Source organism: Strigops habroptila, chromosome 2, assembly GCF_004027225.2.
Source record: "Strigops habroptila isolate Jane chromosome 2, bStrHab1.2.pri, whole genome shotgun sequence".
In the NCBI taxonomy this organism is placed as follows: domain Eukaryota; kingdom Metazoa; phylum Chordata; class Aves; order Psittaciformes; family Psittacidae; genus Strigops; species Strigops habroptila.
This window is the reverse complement of record NC_044278.2, coordinates 94,400,505-94,421,910: the sequence shown is the minus strand read 5'-3', so window position 1 is coordinate 94,421,910 and position 21,406 is coordinate 94,400,505. Positions and strand designations below refer to the sequence as shown.

Genomic DNA, 21,406 nt, shown 5'->3' with positions numbered 1-21,406 from the left:
AAAGGAATAGTAATGTTTGAACTGCTTTATAAATTCTACAAATCTGGAAAGATCCATATAAAGAAACAACATAAAATTCCATAGGGCCACATTTCCAAACCAGAGACATTGAGCAACCTGGCATACCTCTGGATGGGGAACAATACGTTATACTAGTACATATGTATTGTCAAGTGAAGAATAGTAATTGTGTATACATTTACCATTTTCTCTGTGTAATTACTTGATTATCAGAAAGAGATGAAGGTTTTGCCTCTTAAAAAGGCACACTCATTCTGCGAGCACCTCTTCTGCAAGAAACATTCTGCTTTACAGGTAAAAAACAATATGAGTGGTCACAACATAAATGTGTGGCTTTTCTTTCTGCTTTGGTTTTATTTTTAAGGGCAAGTTTTAAAAAATAAATCTGTATTTTTAATAGAGGAGCTATGTGGAAAGAACCTGGTTAGTCAAGATGCTGATGACAAAATTTTTTCATTGTCTGTTCTTTTTTTGGTTTTTGACTTGAAGACCATATTTCTCTTCCTCCTAAAGCTCCTGGCAAAAAAGCATTAGGTGCAATTGGACTAAGCTGGTCCTATTAGCGGGATTCTTTGACTGAATAAGTAACTGCTCGCTGGCAATATGACCTATTCCTCCTTCTCTGAAACGCTGTATTTTTAAGCCACTCATGTACCCAGCACAGCATGCAATACGTACAAGGGTGCAGAACGGGTTCCACATCCAGAGAGGGAAGGATGAGTCTAGGTTCTACCACAGGATGCCCTTTTCTGCAGAAAGTGCTATGTGAAGTGTTGCAAAGTGCAGGGAGGACACATTCACAGGCCTGCTCTGATCTTTTCCCAGTAGGTCTCTACAACAGTACATGCTCAAAAGGGGATCCTATATTGACCAATAAATTACTTGAGCATCTCTAATCAGAGGAGCCAGGATTTCTGCATAGCAAAAGCCATATGCAGTATAAATGAGCAGAAAAGAAGTGGACAAGGAATCATGTTGGGATTTAGAAACTCTTTCATTTTTACACTGTAATTGCATTTAATCACCTCCTAAATTAAAAATGTGTTGTTAAAGTAGCACTGTATTACATAAAAGAAAATGTCAAAAACAAAGACATTTTCATTCTTTTTAAAATTTTGCAGAGCAATTTTACAGCTTCTTTTATGTATTTTAAAGAATTAAATTTTATTGAAGCCAGATTTTGCATTTTATGATCTTAAGAAAGAAAAATGTATCACAGAATTCTGCTTTTAAATTAAATCCTTAGCAGGATTATCAGGATCATTACAAACTATCACATCCAGGCTGCAATTAACTTTCCCAATGCATTTCCTGGCCCATGCCATTGGCATCATTTCTAAGCAGAAACCCGGCTAATAAGTCAAGGGTTTTGTCAGAGCTGAGACAACATATTCCTAATTACCTACAACAAATGTAGAAATACCTGTCAGCTAATTTTTCCTATGATGTCCTCCAGACTCATTAATGGAAAACAGCCTGTCAAACTCCTATGACATCCTGAAAGCAGGCTGAGGCATCGCGATAAGGGCTGTCTTTTCTGGCTGATGAAAACTGGAGCCGTTTATTTCACGGTATTCAGCCCTGTGTTTATGTTGCAAGTAAATCACACCTACTGGGAAGACTTGTTTGCTTCTGGTAGAACATAACTTTCGTTATGATTTCATACTTGGTCTGAGTTTTGAAATGTCAAGTTGACCACTATTGCTGGGATTATAGCCTGAGCTGAACTGTGAGTTTCCTGAGATAAATACTGTGTCTCAGGTGCACTGAGTAAACAGCGTAACTTTTACTTTATAAGCATAAAAATGCCCAAAAGTTTTAGGTCAAATATTCCCAGGCTAAAACCAGTGCTGCCTTGCATACCACTGCAGGACGTACCCCCAGCATTCAGAGTAGCTGTTTCTTGTTGCTAGGGCAGTTCATATATTTGTTTTGCATTTTCAAGGTGGTTTGTGACATTTAGCAGAAAGAAAAGCCTAAGGATTGTGCTATAGCACCTACCTAGACACTTTTTCACCTCTTCTTCGAGCCTGTCGTCTTCTAAAAGTGACCAGGGCACTGACTGATTTAACAGAAGAGCAGTGTAGTCAGGGTGAAGGGCATTACCCACTGGGTGGGGAGGGAAGCGTAAAGCACAGGATCCTGAATAATAATGTTCAGACCAAAGCAGGTCTCTAACCTGCTTCTCACCTGGTTTTCCTTCCAAATTATCCATTGCATCAGAATATCTACCCCAGTAACTCTCCAGCCATTCATGCAGTTTCCTTGTATAACTATTAAGAAGCTGACCATTTGCTTTATCAGCAGCCTCTGCAAGCAACCACAAAAGGAGGTGTGGAGAAACAAGACAAAGATCTGGATTAAAGTGGGACCTGGTCTGAGGTCTAGAAAATCTGGAAGAATTACAGTTTTGGCTGTCTGTGCCCTGCAGACTCAGTGCAGAATTATTGCTAAAAAATAATAATAATGATTAAACAACTTATCTGATAGTTACATTCAGTCTCTTTTTAAACTACACAATGAGGTCAAGCAGCACTGCTGGAGCAATCTCAGAGAGATACCAGAAGAAATCACTCTTCAGTTTAGTGGAGGATTAAGGCAGAGTTAAGTAAATTATCAGCATTCAACACAAGCAATAATTAAAAGCCCAGAAGTATAAAAACTGGGATAGCAGAGGATCTTGTGACTTAGATTGCTCCAGGAGCCATCACATTAGTTGCATATGATAATGGAATATCTAAGATCTTTCTATAATTTCCATCTTATTACTACTTTTTTTTTTTTCTTTTAAGTATTACTGTGTACGTAGCATCATAGCATGTAATACATCAGCCCTGAGGAGCCCTCAGGAGCTAAAAAGGCAGACTGATGACGTGATTTGAGAAGATCCTGTTACAAACATATGGTCTTTCTTTCTCAAAGTGCAATTATCCCCAAATCTATTCTCCTAGGGGCCTTAACAGTGAAGCTGTGTGACATGGAATAGAAAAAGATCCTTTGTGCTAAACAGGAGGAATATCACAAGTGGCTGGAGTTGATCCCTTTTAGAGGGTCTTTTCCTTTTTAAATTAACGTATTAAGCCAGTGACAACTGTAAATTTGTAACTCCTTTTGACTAGAAATTAAACCATTGCTACAGGGAACTTACTTAAAAACACCAATGCAATTTAAATAACATTAACTGAGTACAATACACAGAAAGGAAAAAGGGTGTTTGACCTGCTTTGCTGCATTTTGCTGAGCCACAGAAGTAGCAGGTTTGTCCATCCAGGAGCTTTAAATATGAATGAGTAGCACCTTATCCCTCTGCACAGAGCTAGGCTGGAGACCTATGGCACCTCTTGCAATTTTTCAAACTAAATATTCAGCTCTTTATCATAAGGTTAGTCACTTCTAATCACTTGTAATCACCATGGATAAAGTGGTTACACAGCTGTCATCAGTCTACATCCCCTGAAGGAGAACATTAAACCCAGCTCCCTCCTGACTCCCAGTGGATGGCAGGATTGTAGCTGCTGTCTGGCTATCTTGGACTTCAGCTCTGCTCAGCCAGCATCCCCCAGGCAAGCTGCTTCCTCGGCCTCCTGTTCATGCTTAGCCAGACACTGCCTTACTCTCTATGCTTTCCAGACTCGGGGACAGTGATAACTCTCAATCTCACCAAAGATCACACTGCAAATAAATTGGTATGAAGAAGACACCTGTACGTTCCACTCCTTGTCATATTTCATACTCTCAGATTTGAAAATGCACCTGAGATTGGAGGCAAGTCTCCCTGACCTTCCCTCCTCTGACTTTTCCCCATGAAAATGTCACAGGAATAGGTGGCCTGAGGGAGAGCTAATGAGAAGGAGAAACCTCTTGCCAGATGCAAATCTTACCTAGCCCAGGTCGCAGCAGAAGACGGTTATGACATCCATGCAGATCGCTGGTATGGAGTGGATTTTGCCCTTCCCTCAGTGCTCCTTCAGCATTGCTATTCTGATGCTAGTTGTCCATGTGCTCTCGGCATCATCTGGAAACCATGGGACTGAGCTAGGCAAAAGAGGAGCAATTTCATTTCAGATGTGACATGGCAATGTGGTGCCAAAACATTGCTGAATTACTCCCATAAGCATTTCTTTGTCTCGTCTCTAAGGATGGACTAAATTTTCACATGGGGAAACATGAGGATGGTGCTTTCTCAGGTAGACAAGTTTGCTTTACATGGCACAATGGCATGTTCCTTACTGGAGATCAGGTTGACTGGATTCCTCTGGACCAGTAAAGAGAAAAAGAATTTTTAGTCTCTCCCCATTATTGGCTTTTAACGTCCTGGACATCCTGGAGGTAAACAGCTCTGTACAGCCTTCTGCTGCAAAAGTAAGCCCAGATAGCTTCTTGCCTCCCTCTTCCTCCTTGTAGATGCATTTATAATGATTTCTATTTGCACAGTAATCTATACAAGGCAAAGAGATTTACTTTCTATCTAAAAGTTGACACACTGAGTCTAGGGCTGGGGTCTTTTGACATCTTTCTTCCTGCTTAACATCACTAAAATATTCAGAATCAGACCATGAGGTCTAACGAAGCACAGTAAAAGGGAGATCATTGAATCCATGGGAGGCCTATGGAAGAATCTGGCATGTGGTACACATTATTTTGTTCTTTAGCCATATTGTACAAAAAGTTATTTACTGTGCAGTTTGATATCTCTTACTTATTTAGGAAAAGTTCTGTGCCTCAGTAGATATAAATGCTATAGTAAACAAGCAGATGGAACACAAGTATGTGTCACCTAAAAGAAAATTGCTGTATAAATTGATGAAATCTTTCAATTTTCTGAGGTTTCCACTGATCAAGAACATACTCTTTCTATTTGCTGGCCCTAGAGGTGAAGGTTTTACCTGTGGGTGTTCATACAGCAAATCACCAGTGTGCTAACTCGAAGCAGAAAGACTTTTACATTGCAAAGACAGAAACACTGCAGAGCTTCAGTTAAAATGAGGCCACATGCAGTCAAGGGCCAAGGAAGTCAGTAGCTGGAAATAACTACAAGCACATTAGGAAATAACTAAAAAAAAAAAAAAAAAGTAATATTTAAATGAATACCAAGACTAGCTTTGGGAAGTGTGACTTCCTTCCTGCTTTTGAAGGCAGCACATCTTTGTCCATCAGTTTCTTACCCCTTGGAGGCCTCCCCTCTGCCCACTGCAGTCAGCAGAAGGTGAAGGCAGCCTGTGCAAACCTGTGCTGGCTCTTAGAGGGATTGGTTGCAATAGCAATATTCTCTGTTTTGGCTTGCTGCATATATGAATGGCATAATCTGAAATCCCCAGTTCCTAAACCTTTTTTCAAATTAAATTTCTTCAGGACATTTATAAATATTTCCTTTTTTTTTTTTTTCCCCTAGCTATTTGATAAGTGTAGACATCTATATGGTTCTGTTAGTCCCTTTAGTGGATAATCATACTACACAGAGGGATAACTTCTCTCCATTTGAGATAGCTGTGAGAAGCCACTAAGCACCTTGGCAGAAGCCTTTGCCCAAACCAAAGATAACGCCACTAGCTGAAAAGCAAAGACTGTGTTGGTGGAGAGGCTCTACTGGAAATTGCCATGCAAAAGGTTGTGTCTTCCTCAAATACTCAGAAGGATTGGAAAATTGAACAAGGAAATAAGGACAAGACATGAAGGACAAAGAACTGCTGTAAACAGCCCTGCAGCACAGCTAAGAAAGGGGATTTGAGGTGTGTATAGGCAGGAATAGCACTTACAGCCACGAGCAAAGAAACTGCTTCCTGCTGTTGGATTCTTGCTGCCTTGAGGAAACAGGACTGCATGCACATTTTGTAAGTGAACAGGATTATACCAAAGCAGTAAGTGACTCCATCAGCAGTTTCTCTCTCAGCCCACTCTGGAGCCCTGGGTTTCTAATTAATTGGGTCAAAAAGGGGCACCTGTCCTTCATTTCTTGCTCTATCCTTCCTGTAATGCTCCTCTAATTCTGTTTCAATTTATTATCACAGTCCTACAAATTAATTTGGAGAGACACATCTCTGTTCTTGTAAGAAACAGGCTTCAGGACTGAGGACATAAAGGAGAAACATATCAGTAAGACAGACTCTTCTGATTTTGTTTTTCTAAAGTGAAAAAGATGATTTATGGAATTATACTATTATAAATGATCATTTACAATAATTTTCTCACATAAAAAAAATTGAATTATATGTTTCCTTAGAGATTTTCTGAGCTGCCAAGAACAAAGCCATTTCAAAATTTACAGAATAATCCAAGTATTACCTGGTACTCCCTATATGAATTTAAATATAAAGTTGTTTTCATTAAATAGAACATACGTAACCAAATAAAGTGTTCCAAGGGAAAGATACAGAGAACACACAGCTCTGTGTGTGCCCTCAAATGAAAAACTAAATTTGGCGTATAGGCAGTGATCAGGAAAATTGCTGGACCCGCTTGACTCCAGTCCTGTGAGGATGGCCTCTTGAGATGCAGAAAGGAGATGATGTTCCAGCAGCACTGTGACTCACTTAGCTCTCGAGGAAATCCATCTGAAAGCAAATATTATTTGGGGATTTGTGAGAAAAAGCTCCACACCCACTCCTGTCCCCACCAACATGTGTACCTACAACTAGGGAAGAGGTTTGTGCTTGTCTCACATGTGAAGAGAAATTCTAGACTAGGACTTTGGGGACACTGCCACGCTGACTAGGAAAGGCAGAAGTTTTTTAACATTCATGCTAACCATATGCAGCCACAGGTGGTGATTGATGGATCAGAGGGGATGTTGAAAACCTCTGATCCACCCAGAGCTTTTCAACGTCCCCTCTCCCCAGGTGGAAATTTCTGCTTCTGCACTGCTACCCATCAGCAAACTGCATAACCTTGCTATTGGCAATGTGGCTGGCACTATTTGTGCAGCAACAATATTATAACAGTGGGATGTTTGTCATGACTGGAAGTGAGTCAGTTGGGAATAACATTTTCAGGTGCATGCAGAAATCAGCTGAATGCTTGCAGGTCTGGGGAAATGATGAGTCCCATAATGGTGAATGCCACATGCCAGGCAGAGACATGGAGCCAGACTGAATGGGTATTCAGCAGATTAAGTGAAAGCACATAAGTAGCTGTCACTAAACTCCAGCTCCTGATATAATGTCCAGACACATCTGCATCCTTGATACTCAGAGGAGGACATGGTCCATGGTTCCCCCACAAGTGGCTTTGTGTGGTTTGTGTTCCTAGAGCAAGCAAACGTCCACACAGGGCACCACAGTAGCCCCAAGGAATAAATACTATTTTGTGTGATTATTTCAGTCCAAAATATTGAAAATAATGTGATATCCATGTTTCACCATGGAAATTTTTATACAACATGAAACAGAGATTATGCATTGTATATGCGTGCCTTAGGATGTATCATATTAGTATACGTGGACAGCTGTTTGTTGTTTGAATATGCAGATGTACCAAAGGAGAACATTCTCTGAGTGCAGAAAGGCACCAGATACCAGGCATGGGCTTTTCTAAAGAAATAAGACAATATTGCCACATTGAAGGAGAGACTGGCCTTCTCCAAGCAGCAATCCTTTCAGAGGTCTCCAGTGCCACAGCACATCTCTGTGCTGTGGCCCATGGTCTGGCCCATAACCTGACTATGTCTGAACCAATATGACTTCTAAAACTTGAGCTGGGGAGGTTTTCTTCTTTTTCAGGTGAAGGTGAACTGAATTTTGTTGGTAAGCTGTAATGACATTTCTAAAAGGTATTTTCTATCCCTTGTTCATTTATTAAGGCATACAGTAATGCTCATTTGTATTCAAATTGATTGAAACGGATATATGTGAGGTGAAAGCTTTTGACTGACAGTCTCTGCTTGAAGGAGACTTCACAGAAAGAACCTTGACTTCAACAGTTCACTCCCCTCTCCTCCTCTTCACCCTGCATAGCCCCAGTGTGCCACTCTGCAGGGCATATTGTAAATTCTAGCTTTGATTTATTGATAGTCTTAGCAGCATAAGGCAGCTGCAAACCCAGTTTACCTGTCCAGTTAAAGTGGTTTTATGGCTGCTGTATATGTCTGAAGATTTGCAAGCCAGGAATGTGTACCACTAAATCAAACTTCATCAGTTTTCCCAGGCTTTTTGAGAGAACAAGAAGAAGGATGCTATCGCTTTCTCAACGTTGGTGTTTTCAAGAGCCTGTTGTCATTCTCAAGTTGTGCTCAAATGCTTAAGGGTTAATGCAGGACTTATTACTCATCTTTATTGTTTGGGTTCTGTTTTGTGGTTTATTAAAGTCCATAGAATTTGAAACAGCCACCTGTCTATAAATCAAGCTATATAAATAAACCACCTTCCACCAGAGGAACATAATATTTAGGGTTTGTCCACAAGGGAAAATGTTCTGATATAAGTGGGAATGTCTACGGGAAACACAGTGCCTAATGTACCTCCAGTGCTTGAATGAATGCTCTCATTCTGTGCTGAGTGCTTCCTCGTGCCTCAGCTTAGTTTGGTTTGGAAGCAGAATAAGATAAACCATTAAAAGCACTCAGGGGATATCAAGACTTTTTCCAGACTGACCTTGAGCCAGGGATGTGGAATGGGCAGGTTGTAGAATAACTCTTCTGTTACAGCCCTGTCGGGTTGTTTCCTCCCCATCTACTGCTTGCACATAGTCTGTTTCCCAAATACCTGCTCATCCCTAGCTGGTAGCTCTGTGTGATCGTTTCTTGTGAAGCTCTTGACATTTGAATACACAGGCACAGCCTGTGCCTTCTTAAATGTCCACAGTCACCAAGAGCAGGGAGCTGTAAAGCAGGGACAATAAAAACAGCAAGAAATTATACATCTGAATCATCAAGGAGAAATCGGTCAGCTTCAGTCTTTAAAGAATGAATTCAGTCAGCTCCAATAATGCTAATACAGCTTAGTCCACAACTTTTTGTTATGTGTCTACAGGACAAGCTTGATCTTGACCAAACTTGAGTGATGTGTGGGTGACATTCTTGGCCATGTGTGATGCTGCCTAAAAATCCTGTCAAAACAGTGGACATGGGTTGCGCATGGAAGCTCTGTTGTTTGCAGTTTAAACATGACTGCCTTTGGTCCTTGTGTCCTCTCAGGGATTTATTATCCTCAAGCTACAAAAGCCAGAAGCTACCTTTTGAAGGTACCTACCTGTTGAAGAGGGACAAACTCTGCTCCTCTGGGGAGGGGAGCAATAAGATTAGTCCCTGTAGAAATATGAAAAGAGAGAATGGGGCTGGAAGTTGATTTATTCCTTACAGGAATACCACAGTATCATCTGTGAGATCCTCTGCATCAGCTGAACTGGGGTGTGCACAAAAAGCACATTACAGCTGTCAATGTTCTCTGCTACCAAACCATGGTACCTCTGGTATTTTCAAACTGTATACAGGCCAGTTACCCATGGCTGTAGGGGAAAGATGCTGTGAACAGTCATTCAGAAAAAATCACACAACTAGCAGTGCCTGCCATAGCTCTGCTGTGAATGGCACTTTTGCCCTTGCTAAAGGAATGACAAAGAAAAGTGGAAACTCCAGCTACAAGCTGAAGCTCATTTCCACTTTTTAAAGCCAGCAATCTGGATTTAGATGCCAGCCTCCAGAAGCTGCTAGCAACAAAACAAGCAGGTGGGGAACTGCTGCCCTTGTATTTTGGGTGAGGACTTGCAACTGACTTTGGCCTTTTACTTGAAAAGGTTTGCAATTAAATGAAAATATTCCTCTTTCGAATGCTGCTTCCTCTCCTCCCATGCCTCCTGATGTGGCTGAACCATAAGGTCTGTAGTAATGAAAGGCATCTTTTTACTCTGTGGCTACCATTCTTTATTTTATCTCTGCAGCTCATGCTAGGTCTTTGAATTAAATGAAAAAACAGCCCTGCTGTTATCACTACAGGGCAGAACCAGATGGGAAACTTGTGGTATTGCTCTGAGTAGTGCTGTGCCTTCATGCAGCTGAAGTGTAATGCTGGGAGGTGTTGGGTGCCTTCAGGATCATTCAACTCATCCAAAAAAAAGGAAAGGAACTTCAAAGCATTTCCGATTTCCCTGGAGGTGTTTCACACCCCAGATTACTCAGCTGTGGCTGGGCAATGTGGCTCCTGCAGGTGACCTCTCCCTCTGTGCCATCAGTCAGACTGACTCGGACCTTTTTAGGCAGCAGCTTTCCTTAAGTCACTGGAAGTTTCCATCAGCTCGACCCGCACACTGCATGAGTTTGCATCTCACACACTGGCTTCTCATAGACAAGTTCAAGCATTGAGGGCTTGTGCAGCAGAAACAGAAAGGGCAATACCACAAGCTCTCCACTAGCTTCTGCCCTGGGCAGATAAGAACAGCACTTTTGTAAACTGGCCCAAGGCATTGCCATGACTCAGTTCAAAGCTGTGCAGATAAAATAAGCTACAGTGTTGTTAGGAAAATAAAGGGCAGTGGTGTTAGAAAAATAAAGAATTTTGTAGAAGCTCCAGAAGTACCAAAAGAATGGAATATTTGAAGAGAATAATATTTTAATATTATTATGTTATTGTTTTGTACTGTGCCTGGACTCCACAGCCTCCCTCTAGGACTGGAGCTGTTATGCTGGGCACTGGAAACGTGTGAAATGAAGAGATAGCCTGTACTTTTAGAGGGTTCCCTGTCTAAGAACAAAAGTGGGAAGAAGAAAGGAAAGGAAGGGAAGTAGCGGGAGGTACCATTGAAATGTTGTTGAGAGCATGAGTTTCAGGACTCATCTGTGAACCAGTAAGGACATTCTTGGGAACACAAGGGACAAGGCAGGGCACAGCATCATCCTTGCATCATAAAAAATTCTTCTGTCTTTTTTTTTTTCTTTCCTCAGAAGCCACATCAGCATCTGGGATTTCTGTTCAAAGATGTAAAGGGGGCTGAAGCTCCTGGGTTATGCTAATTTTCCACAGGAGTCAGACTCCTAACTGCATTTATCCAAACAGGGCTGCATTATTGCTTCTCTGCTTCACAATTTCACTTCCACTGTCTTCACATCATCCTTTTCACTGTGTGAACATTGCCTCTCTTGGAGAGACAGCATCCATCTGGGGGGAGGGGAGGAAACAAATATTGAAAAAAACCCAAAACCAACAACCAAAGAAACAGCAGCTGTTTGATTTTGCTCAGACACTAGCAGCATTTGCAGAAGTCCCTGAGGAAATGACTGAGTGGGCTTGAATCAGTCAGAGCAGTCCAAGGAGAATGAACTTCATCACCTGGCCTTGATGTTCATGACAGGGCAAGGATGCAGCACATGCTCCAGGGGAAGACAAAGTTCATACGCCTGCTGTTGCCTTCAGGGATGTGAAAGGACCTTTGCATTCCCTCAGGGTGAACCACATCTTGGGCTGCCTCATATTGATGTCTCTCAGTACTTAATTTGTCCCCATCGCTCCTCTGACAATTGCCATGGAAAGGTTTTTTTAGCATTTAGATTTTGTCAACTGTAATGAGATCATAGGGAGAAAAGAAAAAGACCAAGTGAAAGATTACTCTCAGACCTAGGACAAAAATTTATCTTTCTTCCTAAAATCAGTATTTCACAGCCTCCTCAGAAACCAGTGCCCAGAACACATTTAATCCTCTTGTAACAAACAGCGCAAGACCACTCTGAAGCCACCTCACAAAAGAGAGACATGGTATCATCTTGATCATAGTTGATAAAAGCCTTTGTTAAGATGGCAGGAACCAAGGAGCAAGTCTGTATATCATTACAGGGGGGACAAAATCTAGGAATATAGGGAGTTATGCTTTTGTTGCTACCAGGTGTCATGGAACAGTTTGATGAAAGCAGATGTGTTCTACCTGTGGCTAAGGTTTCTTTGAAGGAGAGAGGGATTTTAGATTAGAGCAACTCTAAAGTTCCATGTAACACCAGTGCTGCTTTCCCCCTGCCCTTCTCTGCAGGGACCCTGTAAAGGTGGTGGTAGCACAAATGCCAGAGGATGGCAGACCTGAAATTCAACATCTGCAAGACCAATGTTACACAAGGTATCTTTTCTTAGTGTAGCTCCAGCACAACGTCCCAAGAACAGGACTAGCATTGTGCTGCTGAGAAAACATGAGATGCGGTATTTTTCCTTCCCCTGTATAAATTCAGTTTGCTTTGGGATGTCTGTCAATTGTGGCTCTATCTATTAGTGTTCATTTGTGTCCTGTAACTATTTATTCTTTAAGAAATGATCTGCGTATAGCTAAAGTGTTTTGTTTATTTTTCCTTGATGACTGGAAATAGTATTTTTTTTATTATTGTGTTTAACCTTTTCTTTCTCTAATCCACCTTCAGGTATCTCCATGCCTGTACCTGTCTTCGGACTGCAAGATGATTCCAAAGTGTTTAAGAAAGGCAGCTGCCTACTTGCAGATGACAATTTTGTCCTAATAGGCTCTTTTGTGTCATTCTTTATCCCTCTAACCATCATGGTGGTCACCTACTTTTTAACTATCAAATCACTGCAGAAGGAAGCCACGCTATGTGTGAATGACATTGGCCCAAAGACCAAATTTGCTTCGTTTAGCTTCCTCCCTCAGAGTTCCCTGTCCTCAGAGAAACTCTTTCAGCGCTCTTTGAACAGAGACGTGGGAACTTCTGGAAGAAGAACCATGCAATCCATCAGCAATGAGCAGAAGGCTTCCAAGGTTCTTGGCATTGTCTTCTTTCTCTTTGTCGTGATGTGGTGCCCGTTTTTCATCACCAATGTGATGGCTGTAATTTGCAAGGAGTCATGCAATCAAAAAGTCGTTGGAGAACTACTTAATGTATTTGTTTGGATTGGCTACCTTTCTTCAGCTGTCAATCCACTCGTATATACATTGTTCAATAAAACCTACCGCTCAGCTTTCTCTCGTTACATTCAGTGTCGCTACAAGGAGGAGAAGAAACCCTTCCAGCTGATTTTAGTGAACACTATCCCAGCACTTGCATATAATTCCAGCCAGCTCCAGCTAGCACAAATGAAGAGTTTGAAAAAAGAGGCAAAAATGATGGCTAAGGACTATTCGATGGTCACGATAGGAATACATCATTTGGATGGTGCCTCTAAGGGAAGTATCAGCCCAGCAAATGAAAAGGTTAGCGGTGTGTGACAGTCGGCAGCTGCCATGACAACCACCATGCATATGCTGGGAGCTTCACCTGGCTGTGAGAAGCTCTGATAGCTTAGGAAAATCAGCCCTGCTCAAGACACCAACCAAGAACATCACATACTCCTCATATTATCCTGTGGATGAAAAGCAGGATTGAAATGGTATCAAATGTGCAATTTCTTTTCATACAGTACTTTGGCTGTTTTAAGCACAGGCTTTATTAAACTTATTTTTTTAATATTCTAAAGGATATATTTCTTAAAGAAACAAATGCAATTTCTTGTATTATAACACGGGCTGTGAAGAAACCTACGCATTTCCTTTTGCAAATGAAAGCTAAGCTGTCCTTTGATGTTCTCGCAGAGTAGGCTCCAGCTAATTTGTCTTGCTACAATGGAACTTTGTTATCATTAACTGAATGAGCACTTTACAGAATTTTAAATAAAATGATGGTTAATTTGCTAACATATATTTAAAATAAATTTTAAAGTATTAAAGAAAAATCTATTAAAACCTGTATAGATTAATGATATGGACATTTTGGTAACAGTGTTTTTATGGCTATTTTTTTTTTCTGAGTGGCCATTCTGAAATGTCACTGGGCTTTCTGTCATTTGTTCTATGGTTCAAAGGTAAATTATACTTGAATGACCCTTTGTTTCTATATCACCATTCCTGATCTTTATTTCATATCTTGTACTTTATTTCTATTCAAAAAGTTTAATCTGTTCAGTTTAAAACTTTAAACTATTTTTTTCAAAAGTAATTATTTGGCTTGCTTCCCTGCTCCTTCCCACTGCTGTTGACATAGAAATGAAGTGAGAGAAGAGTGGAAAATCAGGGGCAACATTGCTAAATAATTTCAGGAATGATTGCAAATCCATGCCTGTGTTTGATTCCAACAGAGTCTGATTTAAGTAACATCAGTGGATGTTTTGCATGAGTAAAGCCTCCAGTAAAATGTTGCAGCAGATCCTCTCTCATCATTTCTTTGGTTAAAAAAGCCATTCTGAAGAATTTCCTTCTGGTTTTGTTTTAGGGCTTCTAGAGCCAGAATTATTAGAAAACTGTTGGTGGCTCAAAATTGTTTTCCCTGGTTTCACTGTTTTGCTGTTACTGTAGATTGCTCAGGAATGGTAAGTAGCTTGCACTATTTGGACTCAGCCTTAATGAAATATGTACGGGCAAATGGGGCCCACTTGAGAAAGAACACGACTTATAAGTGGCATTGTATTTCATCTGCATAGCTCCAAGGGCAGAATATATTACTTAAAGAACGTCAAACACATTTCTTGAGAGAAATGCCTAGTCATGAAACTGTTTCTTTTTGGGCATCATCGACAATTACACTGAAGCCAGTGGGACGCTGCTGGAGAGCAGAAATATAAATGCTCCATCCACCTGGAAAACCTAAATCCAAGCATTTTATTTGTTCCATGAATTTTGCAGCTATAATCATCAGAAGCAGGATGTATTCCAGTTTCAGATCCTGTCCACTCTGAAAAAAACACTGCCTACCCAGAAGCCAAACTCCAATGTCTTCGTCAGTCCTTCTCCTGAAGCTGTTCAGCTTTCATAGACCAATTAAATTTCCACTAAGGCAAAGAAAGAGAGAGAGAGAGATAAACCGAATCTGATTACAGCATACTAGCTGGGGGTCTTTGGGAGAGGAAGATTTCTAGCTTCAACTACGGATCTGTGGCAGAGGAGGACTTAAAATGTGGCTGGGTATTTGGCTGATTTCTAAGAAACTGCTGTTACTTTTCTTATGCCAGTATGATAACTAAATCTGCCAGTTTTATGAGCCGTTTCCTCCAGTGTGGGATAGGTCAGAGCCACTGTGCACAATTCACACAGGAGCTCTGCATGCACATGGTGACACTGATTCACACCACAGCCCTCAGCCTCTACGCCTGGGTCAGTGTGTTGTGCTGTAGCCCCATTGTGGTGGTGTGTCATCCATCGGCCCCATTGTGGTGGTGTGTCATCCATCGGCTCATGCCCATTTATGGTTTTCCCCCCAAAACTGTTTATTTAGGATGGCCTGATAAATCTCGTGGTATAAACGCTGTACTCACCAAGGCGGCTTATATAGTCTCTCTGGCTCTAGGTGCACTTGGTCACCCCAGTCAAACTGAACAGCTTCAGCAGAGGGAAAAATGAACTCACTGCTCCTACCTCTCTATGCATACCTTGCTCCCACACATTGCTGTGTAAGGAGTGCCCAGAAGTGATTGCACAGAAGGGACTTCAGGGGGAATCTGATAAATGCAGCTGAGCATGAGGACCACTGTAATAGTAGATATGGGGTTTGAACTAAAGACAATGGCCAGCTCACATCACAGATGCCAGCCAGGCAAGGGATGGAGCACTGATGAAACACACATAATGCAGGGCATCCCAAGATACAGGGTATTCGGGTACCTCCTGGTGTCCAGATGTCTCCACAATGGGAGTGATGCTTTTGAGGATTCACCCTTGCAATCAGGCATCTCAGGAAAGAAGTAGGCAGTAACAAAACCAAAGGTCTTTTGCGAGTGGAGGTCTGAGGCTCAGGATCTGCTACCAAACCAGATTGGATTCATATGATGAATACTGACACAGGATCAAAGGTCTGTAATTGTGTTTGAGGGGAAAGGAAGCACAGATGCTTCCACCAGTGGTGGGAATTGCCATGTTTTGTACAATTTGTGCCCATCTTGATGCAAGTGTCTCTGGCCTTGCAAGAATAAAAAGCAGATGGGATAGACAGCTCAGGTCCTGTTGCCCATTAGTGCCATGCAGCAGAGCCTGCCTGCATACTATGTGGTGTATATGGCACCCTGAACTTCTTCAAAGCTCAGTTCCTCCCCAGACTCCTGAGGGTCTAGCTGCTGGTCTCCTTCACCAGCTTGAGCTTGATAAACTGAGCATTTAACGTTAACTTCTTATGCTCTCTGCTTACTGTCTGCATTTCGCCCACGTGGAAGAGCAAATCAGCCCCCTTGTTTCTTCTTCCTTTCACCTTCTGTTCCTCTTTCACAATGTCAAATTGCTCAGGTTGCAAATACTGACAGGGAATGTTTCACTACAGAGACGGTTTCAATTACTTGCTTGATGTTTCATTACAAGATGACTCTGAACAATAACTTTTTTCCAGCTTATTAAAATAAAACCAATGGTTTGGACCCAGGAGACTTGACAGCATTTCTTTAATTGACAGCTGGACGTAAGATAACACTTATTTTTGGCTTAGAAGCAGCGATATCTGATGCCTGACATTTTAATTCTGTGAGTACTCAGATAGGTGGTTTTATTGAATGGTCAGCAGATTTTGCCTAAGAAACCTCTCAAAGCCAAGAATGCACAGCAGATAAAGACCACTATGTCCAGCTCTTTATGAACATCTTTGACAGTTTAGTGAGGCCTGATTCTGCCACCTTGCACCAAAATGTTAACAGATTTTTTTTTGTGTGGTTTGCCTTAGTGAGGATGACAGAGTCAGCGTCTGAATTTTTTCTACCCACCATGCCAGATCTGCAGGATGTTGTTCATCAGTAGATAGCAATTAATAGAGTCATTATACTGCAGACAGATGAAGTTCAGCTGTTTTAAATGAGATTTTCTAGCACTGGGCCCACGCTTGGGATGAACACTACAGTTTAGTATGACCAGCTTCAGAGCAACACTTCCATCTTGCAAAAAAAATGTTTTCATTATGCATCAGACTGGAAAGAAACTTTTGTAATTTTCCAGGCAAAAAAAGAGAAGACATTCACACAGACTAGCTCAGAGGTTAGGACCTTCCTCTACCTTACAGGAAAAGCATGCTGAGTCAGTCTGCCATATCTGCACCCAAAAAACTCGCTTTGTCTGAAAAAATATTTGAATCAACAATTTTTCAAGTAGAGCAACATTTTATTACTGTTAAGACTGCATCTGAAAAATGTCCAAAGACGTAAAGCTCACCATGTATATCCTAAGCTGGTGTGCATCCTTAACACACTTCAGGGTAAAAAATCCTATGTATCTATCCCCTCCAGCCAACCATGCACTGTACTTACGTAATTATTGCCAGATGGTGAGATGCATTCTATTTTGAATACCTGAACGTTTGCTTATGTAAATACATAAAAACATTTGCTGTATTTTGTAATGTTAATGTAAAATGGTGTTCCAATGCTTTATTGTTTCGTCAGATCCCACTGCTAGTGAAGCAGATTAAAATATTTAAATACCATCAGTTGTTTTATAACTGGAGGTTTGTCTGAAGTAGTTATTTTGGTTTGGTTTAACTTCTCCTATATATGTATACACAGCACAATATGTGCTGAAGGCTAAGGTTCTTTTAAGTATCTTGCTGGACAAAGAGAAAGACATATTGCAAAATTTAACTATCTCTGTAAACTGGTGAAAAAAGAGCCATTGCTATCATTCTCTTTTTTTCTAAGGACAGCCATTCTTGTATTGAAAATGTATACCTTTGGATAAGTACATATAGCTTAAAACGTTTCAGTCTCAGAAACAATGTATTTGCAATAGTAATAAGCCAATTAATATCATTAAGAAGTAGCACTGTAAGATTAAGACAGATTTACAGTAACGAGTGGTGTCCCTCAGGGATCGGTGTTGAGACCAGCCCTGTTCAACATCTTTTTGTCGGTGACATGGATGGTGGGATTGAGTGCACCCTCAGCAAGTTTGCTGACGACACCAAGCTATGTGGTTCGGTTGATACGCTGGAGGGAAGGGATGCCATCCAGAGGGACCTGGACACACTTGTGAGGTGGGCCGATGCCAACCTTATGAAGTTTAACCAAGCCAAGTGCAAGGTCCTACACCTGGGTCGGGGCAATCCCAGACGCAGCTACAGGTTGGGTGGAGAAGAGATTCAGAGCAGCCCTGCAGAAGAGGACTTGGGGGTGTTGGTTGATGAGAAGCTTAACATGAGCCAGCTTCAGTGTGTGCTTGCAGCCCAGAAACCAACCGTATCCTGGGCTGCATGAAAAGAAGCATGACCAAAAATGAGGTCAAAGGAGGTGATCCTGCCCCTCTACTCTGCTCTCGTGAGACCTCACTTTGAGCACTGTGTACAGTTCTGGTGTCCTCAACATAAAAAGGACATGGAGCTGTTGGAGCAAGTCCAGAGGAGGGCCATGAGGATGATAAGAGGGCTGGAGCACCTCCCATATGAAGACAGGTTGAGAAAGTTGGGGCTGTTCAGCCTGGAGAAGAGAAGGCTGCATGGAGACCTCATAGCAGCCTTCCGGTATCTGAAGGAGGTCTATAAGGATGCTGGGGAGGGACTGTTCCTTAGGGACTGTAGTGGTAGCACAAGGGGGAATGGCTTCAAACTTAAACAGGGGAAGTTTAGATTAGATATAAGGAAGAAGCTCTTTACAGTGAGGGTGGTGAAGCACTGGAATGGGTTGCCCAAAGAAGTTGTGAATGCTCCATCCCTGGCGGTGTTCAAGGCCAGGTTGGACAGAGCCTTGGGCCACATGGTTTAGTGCGAGGTGTCCCTGCCCATGGCAGGGGGGTTGGAACTAGATGATCTTAAGGTCCTTTCCAACCCTAACTGTTCTATGATTCTATGATTCTATGATTCTAAGACTAATAAGCAACTGTATTGGGTTTGCAAAGTTTTGGTAGAGGGGGCTACAAGAGCGGCTTGTATGAGAAGCTGGTAGAAGCTTCCCCCATGTCCGATAGAGCCAATGCCAGCCGGCTCCAAGATGGATCCACCACTGGCCAAGGATGAGCCCATTAGTGACAGTGGTAGAGCCTCTGGGATAATGTATTTAAGAAGGGGGGGAAAGTTACTGGGCAACTGGGCAACTGTAGCTGAAGAAAGGAATGAGAATACGTTAGAGAAACATCCCTGCAGACAGCAAGGGCAGTGCAGGAGGATGGCAGAAGGTGCTCCAGGCTCCAGAGCAGAGATTCCCCTGGAGCTCATGGTGCAGACCATAGTGAGGCAGGCTGTCCACCTGCAGCCCATGGAGGTCAATGGTGAAGCAGATACTCACCTGCAGCTCGTGGAGGATGCCACGCCAGGGCAGGGGGATGCCTGAAGGAGGCTGTGACGCTGTGGGAAGCCTGTGCTGGAGCAGGCTGCTGGCAGGACCTGTGGCCTCGTGGAGAGAGGAGCCCACACTGGAGCAGGTTTGCTGCAGGACTTGTGACCTCACAGGCGACCCACACTGGAGCAGTGTGTTCCTGAAGGGCTGCACGCATGGAAGGGACCCACACTGGAGCAGTTTGTGAAGAACTGCAGCCTGTGGGAAGGGCCCATGTTGAAGAAGTTTATGGGGAAGTTTATGGGGAGGGATCCCAATCTGGAGTAGGAAAAGAGTGTGAGGAGTCTTTCCCCTGAGAAAGAAGGAGGATCAGAGACGTGTGATGAACTGACTGCAACCCCTATTCCCTGTCCCCCTGCACTGCTGCCAGAGTGAGGAGGTAGAGAAATTAGGTGTAAAGTTAAGCTGGGGAAAAAGAGAGGGGTGGGCAGAAGGTGATTTTAGGATTTGGTTTTATTTTTCATTATCTTACTCTCATTTGATTGGTAATAAATTAAACTCATTTCCTCAGATTGAGTCTGTTTTGCCCATGACTGTACTTGGTAAATGATTTCCCTCTCTTTAACTTGACCCACGAGCCTTTCGTCATATTTCCCTTCCCTGTCCATCTGAGGAGGAAGTGATAGAGCAGCTTTGGTGGTCACCTCGTGTCCAGCCAGGGACAACTCACCACAGCAGCACAAATAAATAGCATCGCACAGTTGGACAGACATAAATAACACCTGAGTCACAGAACCACAGGGCCATCTATTGGTTGTATTTCCTTTCACAAAGAGTATTAAAATCAGAAAACAAAATGGATTTTGTCACCCTTTTGTTTTCTCCATCTTAAAACCTCCTTAAAACAAATTTAGTCTTCCAACAGATCTCACAGCATATGCGCTCTTGTTTACAATTGCAGTGCATATCAAAGTATAGGCTGTTAATAAGAAGTCCTCTCAAAACGCTGCTGTAATCTTAAGATTTCATCAAGATTTACAGTGTGTAGAGAAAAGCATGTAAAGGCATATTTTTCAGAAGTCAACAAAGGGAAACATACTGTTTTAGCTACAAATCTGTGAGGTGAAATGTGCCAGACAAGATCCCTGAATTGAAAATCCACACAATTTTACCTCTGCAGTACTAGGCTGCTGTACATAGGCTCTAAAATACCATAATTTCTTATGCTCTTTGGAAAACTCCTTGCCAGATTTACCTATTTTGACATACTTTGCGCTGACAATTGAAAGAGAATACGTTTAACTTACCCATGTGGCACTTCAAGCCATAAAAGCAAATATATTTGGAAAAGAAGGTATTTGGTCTTCAGATTTATAGTATAATCTTCTGAGGACACTCCTTGAAATACAGCAAAAGGGTCTCTGGGAAATGTATATAATGCAGTGAAGTTCTCTGAAATATCTGCAGCTTTGACATGTGAAACCTGGCAAATAGGTACAACAATTCAAAAGCCTCCTTGATTGAATCATATTCTGTTTGATGTAATTTAATCACAGACATATCATGTTATCTGACCCTGAAAACAGTTCTAACAATGATTCTGCAAACCATAATTAATTCTGTCCACAGTTATTTGACTACATAAAAACTAAACATTTTTCAGTCAGATTGAAAACTTCATTTTACTATAAAAGAAAAGCTGACAAACTCAACAGTTTTATCCAAATTCAGTGTGTCCGTTTACAAGTGTAAAGTTACTCATATTCTTAGTGTTTGCAGGACAAAGAATTTTAGGTGGTTGTGGAGAAAAATTAAGACTTCATCATGGCCAGACACTGTAATTTTTCAAGTGCTGGTCTTGTTTGGGTTTTTTTTTTTCATGCACAAGATAATGTATTTTAAATATGACTACTGTACCACCCAGAGTGTGCAGAGAACCAGGCTTGGGATCTTTTCTTAGGAGATCTTAATATATAAACAGAAAAAGAAAAACTTTCTCTTTTTTTTTGGTTGTTTTTTAATCAGTGTTCACACTGGGGACGCTTGGGCAAAATCATGTGTCAGAAGATTTACCTCAAATCGAAATGTCAGTAAAAAGATAATGAAACAAAAGAGAAAACCATACAGGAATTATGTAGAAAACATACACCAGCCCATGGATGTATTCCGTAAAGGGCGTCAGCATGTATGTGGATCAACATGGTACCTCCTCCTCAGAGGCTCAAGAGATACTAACCACAAGTTAAGGCATTTTTCTGTTC

General features: G+C 41.7%; 1 protein-coding gene across 3 annotated transcripts in view; it reads left to right on the top strand.

Moving 5' to 3' along the window:
* Positions 1-14,119, top strand: part of HTR2A (5-hydroxytryptamine receptor 2A) — a 28,298-nt gene extending 14,179 nt beyond the window's left edge. For all 3 annotated transcript variants that reach the window (XM_030477409.1, XM_030477410.1, XM_030477408.1), the window contains one exon: positions 12,347-14,119. In XM_030477409.1, the coding sequence (XP_030333269.1) occupies positions 12,347-13,146 (800 nt within the window). In that variant the 3' untranslated portion in view covers positions 13,147-14,119. The remainder of the gene's footprint in view (positions 1-12,346) is intronic.
* Positions 14,120-21,406: the final 7,287 nt, after the last annotated feature.